This window comes from Schistocerca americana, chromosome 9 (genome assembly GCF_021461395.2).
Source record: "Schistocerca americana isolate TAMUIC-IGC-003095 chromosome 9, iqSchAmer2.1, whole genome shotgun sequence".
Classification (NCBI taxonomy): Eukaryota; Metazoa; Arthropoda; class Insecta; order Orthoptera; family Acrididae; genus Schistocerca; species Schistocerca americana.
Window position 1 is genome coordinate 59,123,431 of NC_060127.1, and position 13,854 is coordinate 59,137,284.

Below are 13,854 nucleotides of genomic sequence, written 5' to 3' on the forward strand. Positions count from 1 at the left end.
AATATTCGCCAGCAGCATCTTGACATAGTGGAAGGAAAAGTACTATGTCACACGGAAGGAGGTGCTAGCAGTACATCTGCATCTACATGACTACTCTGCAATTCACATTTAAGTTCTTGGCAGAGGATTCGTCGAACCACAATCATACTATCTCTCTACCATTCCACTCCCGAACAGCGCGCGGGAAAAACGAACACCTAAACATTTCTGTGCGAGTTCTGATTTCTCTTATTTTATTTTTATGATCATTCCTACCTGTGTAGGTTGGGCTCAACAAAATATTTTCGCATTCGGAAGAGAAAGTTGGTGACTGAAATTTCGTAAGTAGATCTCGCCGCGACGAAAAACTTCTTTGCTTTAATGACTTCCATCCCAATTCGCGTATCATATCTGCCACACTCTCTCCCCTACTACGTGATAATACAAAACGAGCTGCCCTTTTTTGCATCCTTTCGATGTCCTCCGTCAATCCCACCTGGTAAGGATCCCACACCGCGCAGCAATATTCTAACAGAGGACGAACGAGTGTAGCGTAAGCTGTCTCTTTAGTGGACTTGTTGCATCTTCTAAGTGTCCTGCCAATGAAACGCAACCTTTGGCTCGCCTTCCCCACAATATTATCTATGTGGTCTTTCCAACTGAAGTTGTTCGTAATTTTAACACCCAAGTACTTAGTTGAATTGACAGCCTTGAGAATTGTACTATTTATCGAGTAATCGAATTCCAACGGATTTCTTTTGAAACTCATGTGGATCACCTCACACTTTTCGTTATTTAGCGTCAACTGACACCTGCCACACCATACAGCAATCTTTTCTAAATCTCTTTGCAACTGATACTGGTCTTCGGATGACCTTACTAGACGGTAAATTACAGCATCATCTGCGAACAACCTAAGAGAACTGCTCAGATTGTCACCCAGGTCATTTATATAGATCAGAATCAGCAGAGGTCGCAGGACGTTTCCCTGGGGAACACCTGATATCACTTCAGTTTTACTCGATGATTTGCCGTCTATTACTACGAACTGCGACCTTCCTGACAGGAAATCACGAATCCAGTCGCACAACTGAGACGATACCCCATAGGCCCGCAGCTTGATTAGAAGTCCCTTGTGAGGAACGGTGTCAAAAGCTTTCCGGAAATCTAGAAATACGGAATCAACTTGAGATCCCCTGTCGATAACGGCCATTACTTCGTGCGAATAAAGAGCTAGCTGCGTTGCACAAGAACGATGTTTTCTGAAACCATGCTGATTACGTATCAACAGATCGTTCCCTTCGAGGTGATTCATAATGTTTGAATACAGTATATGCTCCAAAACCCTACTGCAAACCGACGTCAATGATATAGGTCTGTAGTTAGATGGAATACTCCTACTACCCTTCTTAAACACTGGTGCGACCTGCGCAATACAGTACAGTACAGTATGTATTTAATAATTTCTGTTATTATTTAACCAACAGATAACAGATAACAAAGCATTATCATTTATAACGAAAGCCAAGCTGCAGCATGAACGACTCAGTGGATAGGTCTTGGTACTGCACGAATTGTAATTTGAAACCATTTCGCTTGTGAGAGTGAATAACAAACCCTGTTATAGACCTTCCCACCTCAGAAAAATTTGCAAGGTTACTGGAATAAAGTCCAGGTCATTCTGCACTGAAAGTAGTGACACCTTTCTGCTACGCATATGGTCGATTTCAGTGTGTATGTGCGGAAATACAGAAGCATGATACTGCTGAATAGCCTCCCCACCCCTCTCCGTCTCCTTCTATGTCCCTGTAATGCTAATGGCTAATGTCAGCTACTGAGTAATGTCAGCTACTGGAGAAAGTAAATTAACTGGCCTTGTCGGTTTACAAAATTAAAGAAATCTCATTACTGTTGGCTGTGATGACGTGCGATTGGCAACCGTAAGCTTCTTCTGATATCTACTGCTGCTTGCAGCATTTGCCACTCGCTACATGCAGATATAGCTGGCGACGTCATCTATAAGACATCCTTCCAACCCCTACACAAATTGAGCCACTGCATAAGTGGCGTGCTTGGGAGCCCCATACAAGTAGCCAAGGAAATGAAATCCATCGAGATAGGAATTGAAGTTACATGCGATATTGATTGAGCAAGAGTCAGTATCAGGTGGGGGCATAAAATTGTAATTCGATTCTTCTGCCGGCCCCCAGCTCACTTCCTCATGCAACCGAAAACTTTAGGGAAAACCTCACATCGGTAGTATGTAAGTTCCCCAACCACACTGTAATCATCGGAGGAGGCTTTAATCATCCAACAATCAACGATGATACTGACAGTGGTGGGCATGACAATACATCCGGCGAAACGTTTTGAATGTCTTTTCTGGCTGGCTCTGAGCACTATTGGACTTAACATCTATGGTCATCAGTCCCCTAGAACTTAGAACTACTTAAACCTAACTAACCTAAGGACAGCACACAACACACAGTCATCACGAGGCAGAGAAAATCACTGACCCCGCCGGGAATCGAACCCGGGAATCCGGGCGTGGGAAGCGAGAACGCTACCGCACGACCACGAGATGCGGGCGGTCTTTTCTGAAAACTACCTAGAACAGGTAGTTCGGCATCCCATTCCCGGTGGAAATATAATGTGTCTTACGTCAATAAATAGACCTGATCTTTTTGAGGATTGAAACTGGTATCAGTGACCATCAGGGAGATGTAGCAACAATGATTAGCAAAGTACAAAGGGCAAATAATACATGTAGGAAGATTTTTATGTTCGATAAACTAAATTAAAGGCAGTAGTGGGGTTAAACTCTCAGCACAGGACAGAAGGACATAGATGAACTATGGCTTAAGTTTTAAAGAATAGTTGACCATGCACTGGATGGATATGTACCTAGTGAAACAGTTTGTGAAAGGGAGGAAACCTTAATGGTACCCTGCCACTGTAAACAAACTTCTAAAGAAACAGAGGCTACTGCTTAATAGGTGTAAAACAAAGTGGCCAAAGGTGGAGGGAGAGGCAGAACGAAACACATTTGGCAGCCAAGAGAACAATGCGTCAAGCCTTAAATGACTACCGTAGCAGAATATTGTCAAATTATCTTTCACAAAACCCAAAGAAATTCTGGTCGTACGTTAAGGTTGTTGCTGGCACCAAAGCTAGTGTCCAGTTGCTCTTGGAAGATACTGGAACTGAAATTCAGAATACCAAAGCGAAAGCAGAATTGCTTAGCTCTGTTTTCAAATGTTCCTTTACAGAGGAAAGCCCAGGAGTATTGCCCTAACTTAATTCTCGTACCATTGAACACATAAGTGAGATAGATAATCGTATCAGTGGTGTTGAGGAACAGATGAATTCGTTAAAACTGAACAAAGCTCCAGAGCCTGGTGAAATCCCTATCAGATTCTTTAGCGAATATGTGGCAGAGTTAGCCGCTCTGATACCCATAATCTACAGCAGATCACTCGAATAAAGAACTGAGTCCAGTAGTTGGAAGAAAGCACAGGTCACACCTGTCTACAAAAAGGGTAGTAGAAGCGATTCATAACCATCATCTGATATCGCTGAACTCGACTTTTTGTAGCATCTTAGAACATGTTCTGAGCTCAAATGAAGGGGGATATCTCGAAAAGAGTGACTTCCTCCATGCCATCCAGCACGGATACTGAAAACACAGATCATGTGAATCCCAGGGCGCAGTTTTGTCACATGACGTATTGTAAACCATAGATAATACAGTCGGGTAGATGCAGTAAACTTGACTTCCGAAAACTATATGAGCCAGTTTCACATCTGCAATTATTATCAAAAGTACCATCATCCGGGTTACCAAGCAAGGTTTGTGACTGGATTGATGATACCTTGGTGGGCAAAACACAGCATGTTATCTTGGATAGAGAGTCGTCTGCAGATATAGAAGTAACTTCGGATGTGCCCCACGGAATAGTGTTGGGACCCTGGCTGTTCGTGTTGAATATTAACGACGTTAATGACTTTTACCAGATGGTGCTGTGATCTATAACGAAGCATGCTGTGAACAAAGGTGCTCAAGTAATCAGTCATACCTCGATAAGATTTCAAAGTTGTGAAAAGATTGTAAACTCACTTCAGAAATGTGAAACTGTGCACGGGACTGAACAAAAAAGTAATATCACGTAACTACAATATCAATGAGTCAGAGTTGAAGTCTGTCAACTCATACTAATCCTTGGGTGTAACAAATCGTAGGAATATGAAACTGAACGACCATGCAGGCTAAGTCGTAGCTTAGGTAGGTGGTAGACTGCAGTTCATTGGTAAAGTACTGTGGAGATGCAATCTGTCTACGATGGAGATTCTAGAATATTGCTCAAATATGTGGGACCCATAACAAATAGACATGGAAGGGCAGCACGAATGGTCACAGGTTTGTTTGACCCGCGGGAGAGTGTCGCAGAGATGCTGAAGGAACTTAACTGTTATACTCTTGAAGATAGACGCAAACTATACAGTGACTGCCTACTTAGAAAGTTTGCAAAACCAACTTATGTGGCGACTCCAGGACTATACTACAACCGTCCACTCCCACAGGAATCGCAATGACAAGATTAGAGTAACTGCAGGGCGCACACAGGCATTTATTATTCATTCCTTCTTCTCGCACGCCATTCGTCAATGAAAAAGGGAAAGCCCAAACATTGCTACAGCGGAACGTATTCACTGCCACGCCTTTGACAGTGGTTTGGAGAGTATAGACGTAGAAATTTGTGTTGCAATGTGTCTGTAAGTTGTAGGCAAAGTTAACGGGAAGCTATGATTCATTGCTACAATACTAGCAAACGTCAGATTGTCCACAAAATATATTGCTTACACATCACTTATACGTCCCATATTTGAATACCGCTCGTACGGGATTCATATTATGGTTCAATAATATGAATCATCAAGAGCACAGAATAATAGACAGTGTGAATGGTCGCAGGCTTATTTGACTGACTAAATAGTGTAACAGAAATGTAGGGAAATCTTAAGAGGTGCACTCATTGACAAAGATGCCGTAAGTGTGCCACAAAGTGTGGTATCAAGATTATGGCAACGATTCCAGCAGACAGGAAACGTGTCCAGGCGCTACAGTACGGGACGTCCACACTGTACAACATCACAAGAAGAACGATATCTCACCATCAGTGCCAGCAGACGGCCACGGAGTACTGCAGGTAGCCTTGCTCGGGACCTCACCGCAGCCACTGGAACAGTCATCTCCAGACACACAGTCTACAGACGACTGAACAGACATGGTTTATTCGCCCAGAGACGTGCAAGGTGCATTCCACTGACCCCCAGTCACAGGAGAGCACGTAAAGCTTGCTGTCAAGAACAAAGTACATGGTCATTGGAACAGTGGTCCCAGGTTATGTTCACGGACGAGCTCAGGTATAGTCTGAACAGAGATTCTTGCTGGGTTTTCAATTGGCGTGAACCAGGATCCAGATATCAACCCCTTAATGTCCTTGAAAGAGACCTGTATAGACGTCGTGGTTTGGTGGTGTGGGGTGGGATTATGTTTGGTGCACTTACACCCCTGCATGTCTTTGACAGAGGAACTGTAACAGGTCATGTGTATCGGGACGTCATTTTGCACCAGTATGTCCGCCTTTTCAGGGGTGCAGTGAGTCCCACCTTCCTCCTGATGGATGATAACGTACGGCCCCTCCGCCGCGCGGGATTAGCCGAGCGGTGTAAGGCGCTGCAGTCATGGACTGTGCGGCTAGTCCCGGCGGAGGTTCGAGTCCTCCCTCGGGCATGTGTGTGTGTGTTTGCCTTAGGATAATTTAGGTTAAATAGTGTGTAAGCTCAGGGACTGATGACCTTAGCAGTTAAGTCCCATAAGATGTCACTCACATTTGAACATTTTTGATTTGTACGGCCCCTCCGAGTTGCTGTCGTGAAAGAGTACATTGAAACAAAAGATATCAGGCGAATGGAGTGGCCTGCCTGTTCTCCAGACCTAAAGTCCATCGAGCACGTCTGGGATGCTCTCGGTCGACGTATCGCTGCACGTCTTCAAATCCCTAGGACGCTTCAGGAGCTCCGACAGGCACTGGTGCAATGGTGGGAGGCTATACCCTAGCAGCTGCTCGATCACCTGATCCCGAGTATGCCAACCCGTTGTGCGGCCTGTGTACATGGGAATGGTGATCATATCCCGTACTGATGTCGGGGTACATGCGCAGGAAACAGTGGCGTTTTGTAGCACATGTGTTTCGGGACCGTTTTCTCAATTTATCACTAATACTGTGGACTTACAGATCTGTGTCGTGTGTATTACCTATGTGCCTATGCTATTAGCGACAGTTGTGTGTAGTGCCACGTTGTGTAGCACCACATTCTGCAATTATCCTTAATTTATGAGCATGAGTGTAGTTCGTAACCTTTCTCAGCTGTTGTTGTTGTTGTTGTCTTCAGTCCTGAGACTGGTTTGATGCAGCTCTCCATGCTACTCTATCCTGTGCAAGCTTCTTCATCTCCCAGTACCTACTGCAGCCAATATCCTTCTGAATCTGCTTAGTGTATTCATCTCTTGGTCTCCCTCTACGATTTTTACCCTCCACGATGCCCTCCAATACTAAATTGGTGATCCCTTGATGCCTCAGAATATGCCCTACCAACCGACCCCTTCTTCTAGTCAAGTTGTGCCACAAACTCCTCTTCTCTCCAACTCTATTCAATACTTCCTCATTAGTTATGTGATCTACCAATCTAATCTTCAGCATTATTCTGTAGCACCACATTTCGAAAGCTTGTATTCTCTTCTTGTCTAAAGTATTCATCGTCCACGTTTGACTTCCATACATGGCTACACTCCATACAAATACTTTCAGAAAGGGCTTCCTGAGACTTAAATCTATACTCGATGTTAACAAATTTCTCTTCTTCAGAAACGCTTTCCTTGCCATTGCAAGTCTACAATTTATATCCTTTCTGCTTCGACCGTCATCAGTTATTTTGCCCCCCAAATAGCAAGACTCCTTTACTACTTTAAGTATCTCATTTCCTAATCTAATTCCCTCAGCATCACCCGACTTAATTCGACTACATTCCATTATCCTCGGTTTGCTTTTGTTGATGTTCATCTTATACTCTCCTTTCAAGACACTGTCCATTCCGTTCAACTGCTCTTCCAAGTCCTTTGCTGTCTCTGACAGAATTACAATGTCATCGGCGAACCTCAAAGTTTTTATTTCTTCTCCATAGATTTTAAGGCCTACTCCGAACTTTTCTTTTGTTTTCTTTACTGCTTGCTCAATATACAAATTGAATAGCATCGGGGAGAGGCTACAACTCTGTCTCACTCCCTTCCCAACCACTGCTTCCCTTTCATGCCCCTCGACTGCCAACTGCTTTCTGTACAAATTGTGAATAGCCTTTCTCTCCCTATATTTTACCCCTGCCACTTTCAGAATTTGAAAGAGAGTATTCCAGTCAACATTGTCAAAAGCTGTCTCTAAGTCTACAAATGCTAGAAACGCAGGTTTGCCTTTCCTTATTCTTTCTTCTAGGGTCAGTATTGCCTCACGTGTTCCAACATTTCTACGGAATCCAAACTGATCTTCTCCGAGGTCGGCTTCTACCAGTTTTTCCATTCGTCTGTAAAGAATCCGCGTTAGTATTTTGCAGCCGTAACTTATTAAACTGATAGTTCGGTAATATTCACATCTGTCAACACCTGCTTTCTTTGGGATTGGAATTATTATATTCTTCTTGAAGTCTGAGGGAATTTCGCCTGTCTCATATATTTTGCTCACCAGATGGTAGAGTTTTGTCAGGACTGGCTCTCCCAAGGCTGTCAGTAGTTCTAATGGAATGTTGTCTACTCCCGGGGCCTTGTTTCGACTTAGGTCTTGCAGTGCTCTGTCAAACTCTTCACGCAGTATCATATCTCCCATTTCATGTTCATCTTGCTCAGTATGTGCAGCATAAGTGTATTAGATGTCTGTAGTATAATAAGTGTCTACATTGCAGGGTGACTACGGCAGCGCTCTGGTTATCAAGAGCGGAGAAGGTTACAAGGCGATCGGCGTGACCAGCTTTGTTCCGGACGGGGGTTGCGGCACAGCCGGGGCGCCGGCAGCCTACACCAGGGTCACCTCCGTGCTCGACTGGATCACCACGACCGCTGGCATCAGTGCTAAATGAGCAGCTGCTGCTGCCTGCGACGCAGCTCCACTGTGCCACCATCTCTTTTGTTTAGAATATGTCGTAATACGCTAACATACACTACTCTGTTGTATAAGTGATCGTCTCTTCACAACAATATAGTGACTTCATCTTTAAAAAAGTGATGTATTATTTTCCGATGTAGCATGTAGCCGCCTTCCGATGATCTGCTGTCGTCGCCTTCTCTGACGTAAGATGTTGATGTTGTTATCTACTGTATCAATGGTTCAAATGGCTCTGAGCACTATGGGACTTAACTGCTGAGGTCAACAGTCCCCTAGAACTTAGAACTACTTAAACCCAACTAACCTAAGGACATCACACACATCCATGCCCGAGGCAGGATTCGAACCTGCGACCGCAGTGGTCGCGTGGTTCCAGACTGTAGCGCCTAGAACCGCTCGGCTACTCCGGCCGGCATCTGCTGTATATGCCCGACTTTTCGTTATATCTACACATCAGATGGAGCAGCCACAAACATCTTCACTGTAACGGCGACTAAATTTCGGAATTTCATAACAATAATTAATGTTGAATTTTTGCACAGTCGATCACCCTTCATTTTTTGCTACGTCACCGAAGACAAGATAGTTAATAACGTCTTTGCATGCTACACTACTGGCCATTAAAATTGCTAAAGCACGAAGTTGACGTGCTACAGACGCGAAATTTAACAGAGAGGAAGAAGATGCTGAGATATGCAAATGATTAGCTTTTCAGAGCACTAACCTAAGGACATCACACACACCCATGCCCGAGTCAGGATTCGAACCTGCGACCGTAGCAGTCGCGCGGTTCCAGACTTTAGCACCTAGAACCGCTCAGCTATCCCGGCCGGCCGTGAAAACGTAATCACATGTCAGTTTTAGTATAATATATTTGTCTAATGAATACCCGTTTATCATCTGCATTTCTTCTTGGTGTAGCAATTTTAATGGCCAGCAGTGTAGTTATCGGCCGCGGTGGCCGAGCGGTTCTAGGCGCTTCAGTCCGTTAGGTTTAAGTAGTTCTAAGTTCTAGGGGACTGATGACCTCAGATGTTAAGTCCCATAGTGCTCAGAGCCATTTGAACCATTTTTGATGTTAGTTATTACTTCAACTTCCTATTTCCGGCGTTACTACTTATCCACGCTGTTTCTGATTTTTTATTATTCCTGTCCGATTGGAAATGAAATGTTAAATAGGTTTTAAGTCACAATTTACGCTTAGTAATATTTCATAATTGAATCTTCCGGCATCCAGAGATACAGTTTGCAGCTTGTATATGATTATCGTTGACTAATGCACACGCTATTATGGAAATCACTTTAGTTTTTTATTAACAACATTAAATAATAAGTAAATGACTATGAATGACTGCGTTTGTATAGAGAGAAAAAGAGGGTTGATTCTAAAATTACTCTCAGCAATTACGGCAACTAAAATGTCCGTGATTTTTTTAGTTCGTCACTCAAAGATATTAGAGCAAGGACTATGGTCCATTACTATTCTTCGTTACAGACATTCAAACTCCGTACGCTTTTACTTGCACAAAGCTTATTGTCCAATTCCGTTCATATATTCAATTTAACGTCCCTTCGTGTAGTCCACAGATACTATTATCGGTTATTCGGTATGTTATAGAATTCAATACTGAGCGCTACTTTTTCTCGCGCACGCAATTCCTCAGATATTCTTAGTCCATGACCTTAAGGCAAAAGTCTGTCCCGTATAAATTAACTATAAAAGATTTTCTTGCAATTTAACAAACGTGCCCTGATCCCTTCCGTAGCATATATCACACGCCGTAGCTACGTAGAGTTATTCAGGACGCAGAAAACAAAACAAGACACTGACAGTCCCGCACGTGGGTTATATAGTGGAATTTATAAACAAAAACAACCGCGTTAAAACTCTTTGATTTCCCTGAAACGTTGCTTTGCTGCGGGAGTTATTCTGACGAGAGTTTATGTGTATCGAAAATTTTAATTAAAACCTTTTCAATGCTATTAATTATTTCCGATATTTTCGATCACCTCTCCCCTACATGAGAATAAATCTGATAATATTGTTCTCAATTAAAAGAGCAGTTGTAAACACTGGCTCTACGTTTGGCAACTGCCTATACTTTCACATTACAGTGGCATCTTTTCCAGTTTTTAGCTGTTTTAACAATGAGTATCCTGGATATTGAACATATTAGGTTGGTGCAAAAATATCCTAGCGCTATTGTTTTGCATGTTGGTATTATGGTTGGTATACGCTTGTTTATCGATTGTGATTTTTTATTTGTAAAAAAATGGTTCAAATGGCTCTGAGCACTATGGGACTCAACTGCTGAGGTCATTAGTCCCCTAGAACTTAGAACTAGTTAAACCTAACTAACCTAAGGACATCACAAACATCCATGCCCGAGGCAGGATTCGAACCTGCGACCGTAGCGGTCTTTTTTATTTGTAGTTCGTTGTTGTTATATGAGTTGAAATTTTGTCATTTTGTAATTTGGAGACAGTGGGTGGAGCTGTGGACGCTGGAAAATGGAGTGCCAAGTGGACAAACCGGAACATTTCCTACCTATTCTTCTGTATGAGTTAGATAGAGGGGTGACAGCCAGAAACGTCTACCCCATATATGGGGATGACGTCTTTGGAAAGAGCACGGCAAGAACCTCGTTTTAAGGAGGACCGGTGTGACATTAGTAACCCTCCGCGCTCAGAAAGACCTTCGGGATTTTATGAAGATCGTTTAAAAGCAGTAATCCAAAATGATGCACGTCAGTGTACTCGAGAAGTGGCAGATGTGATGAAATGTGATCATTCCACTACCACGCGACATTTGCATGCAGTGATGGATGTTCAAAATTCGGGTGCGTAGGTAACGCATCATGGTTGGTACACGCTTGTTTATCGATTGTGATTTTTTATTTGTAGTTCGCTGTTGTTATTTGAGTTGAAATTTTGTCATTTTGCAATTTCGAGACAGTAGCAGCACTCCATCATCAGGTCACAAGTGGCCCATCGGGACCATCCGACCGCCGTGTCATCCTCAGTTGAGGATGCGAATAGGAGGGGCGTGTGGTCAGCACACCGCTCTCCCAGTCATTATGATGGTTTTCTTTGACCGGAGCCACTACTATTCGGTTGAGTAGCTTCTCAATTGGCATCACGAGGCTGAGTGCACCCCGAAAAATGGCAACAGTGCATGGTGGCCCGGATGGTCACCCATCCCAGTGCCGGCCACACACGACAGCGCTTAACTTCGGTGATCTTACGGGAACCGGTGTATCCACTGCGGCAAGGCCGTTACCCATTTTGGAGACAGTGGGTAACAAAAATCATCCGGTGGCCTTATGTGCATCTTGCTTGCTCGTTGTCAACTGGCTCGTGATCAGCTTCTACCATTGCTATCCTGCATCGTTACTAGAGACGAGAAATTGTGCCTTTATCGTAACATAAGGAAAAGAAGGGTATGGTTGAGCCCAAACAAATAAGCAACACCCCGTCCAAAGATCTGCGATCATCCACAAAAAATAATGTTAAGCAATTGGTGGAACCACGGCATGTGGTATGCTACAATTTCCTTCCCCGAGGTGTAACCATCATTGCACATTTGTTGTCAACAACTGAGACGTCTTACAGGCGCAATCCAAGAACAACGACCAGAAGACTGCGTTACAAAAGACGCTACACGGGAGATTGATTGGGAAATCATTCTGCACCCACCTTACTCCCTTAGTCTTGCGTCTTCAGATTTTCAGCTTTTACGCTCTCTATCGATTAACGTTCAAGGAACTTCCTTTGCGGATGAAAATGCGCTCCGAACACGACTCGATGAGCTTTTCGTCTCAAAACCACCCGATTTCTACAGCCACAAAATCGAAACGTTAACCCAGTGTTGGCGCACTGTTATAAATAATGAAGAAGAATATATTATTCTTATGTGTATCTGTTATGTTTATTAAACTTAAGGAAAAACAACTTACAACTTAGGCAGCAATCCAGTATGTCACTTATTTTCTAACATAAATGGTATTCAGTTCGAACGTGTCCTAAAATTTAAGGGAATCACAGATCTATTTCAAACGTAGTATTTTAGTTTTACTTTGTTGCATTTTACTACAAATGTAAACTTTTCACTAAAAATGACTCAATTCTGGACTGAGGAAGCTATATGGACCATTTAGTTTTTATCTTGGCAGTTCAGTCTATCAGGAAAGTGGAGATATTGAGGACTGAACGTTTAACAAGCCACGGTGAAGCATATATTCTCCAACATAGCACATGGGATTAAGGTCTTGTTGCACAGCTCATTGTAATTTTATTTTGCCTCTATAATTGGTTCATACACTTCGACTCAAAGGGGTGGGATCTGGCTCTCAGAAACATGAGCTTGCTACTCGTCACACTACGGGTGCAGAAAACGTAGAACATAATGTCAACCAACAAGGTATAGCTGCCTCAAAATACGTGTGCTTAGGCACAACTTTCCAACAAACAATCTCTGTCTGTCCATCTTTTCAGAGACGGTTGCGAGACCTCGGCTGTTCAGTACAGAATGTCAAGTCAAACATCTTTCAGCCGTCTAAATTTCCAGATTGTTATTTTATTGGGTTACCAGTTTCGGTGATATGTTACGCCATCTACAGGCCACATGACCGACGTGTAGGAAGATTCCAGTCTCCTTTCCGGTCAAAATAGACGCCAGAATTCTAAGACTGGTATCTGAAGATTTCTACTCGATACAACGATCACTTCAAACTTCAGCATATCATGTTTGATGTCTAAACGCTGGCGCCTATTTTGACCGGAACAGAGGTTGGAATGTTCCTACAACGTCGGTCAGGGGACCTGAAGATGTCGTTATATATCGCCGAAACTGGTAGCCCAATCAAATAACAATTTAGAAATTTAGAAGGCTGAAAGTTGTTTGACTTGACATTCTGTGCCAACAAACAATCTGCAATTCAGATATCATTAACAACTATTTAAACATAATTACAGGAAGAACATACATATTCAGCAAATGGGGAGGGGAATATGAAAGGTCATTACTGCACATAAACCAAGTTGTCCATCGGTGCTTGGGAGAACAGGAAGGTAATATCAAATGGGAAAAAACCTCCCTGGTATTCAGCCATTTATTGGATCACAAGGCGGCCCTTGGAGGTTTACATGTATCACTAGCGTCGCACGTCTACATCTACATCATAATACGCAAGCCACCTAATGGTGTGTGGCGGAGGGTACTTTCGGTACCACTATCTGATCCCTCCAACCTTGTTCCACTCGCGAATAGTGCGGGGGAAGAATGATTGTCGGTAAGCCTCTATACTAGCTTTAATTTCTCAAATTTTCTCCTCGTGGTCAATACGCGTGATGTGTGTGGGGAGGTGGGGGGAGTAATACGTTGTCGGACTAGGACTCCTCCTGAAAAGTGCTGTCCTAACATTTCAATAGTAAATCTGCCCGTGATGCACAACGCCTCTCTTGTAACGTCTGCCAGTGGAGTTTGTTTAGCGTCTCCGTAACGCTCTCTCGCCAGCTAAACGATCCCGTGACGAAACGCGCCGCTCTTCGTTGGATCTTCTCTCTCTCCTCTATCAGTCTTACCCGATAGGGATCCCAGACAGATGACCAATACTCAAGAAGCCTTCTTTCGTGGATGAGCTACACTTCCTTAAGATTCTTC

The 13,854-nt window shown here is 43.4% G+C and overlaps 1 protein-coding gene across 1 annotated transcript in view; it reads left to right on the top strand.

Annotated features, from left to right (window-relative positions):
• LOC124550629 (brachyurin-like) overlaps nt 1-8,183 on the top strand; it is an 80,628-nt gene extending 72,445 nt beyond the window's left edge. The window contains exon 6 of the mRNA XM_047125352.1: nt 7,993-8,183. Coding sequence (XP_046981308.1) covers nt 7,993-8,166 — 174 coding nt within the window. The 3' untranslated portion in view covers nt 8,167-8,183. The remainder of the gene's footprint in view (nt 1-7,992) is intronic.
• Nucleotides 8,184-13,854: the final 5,671 nt, after the last annotated feature.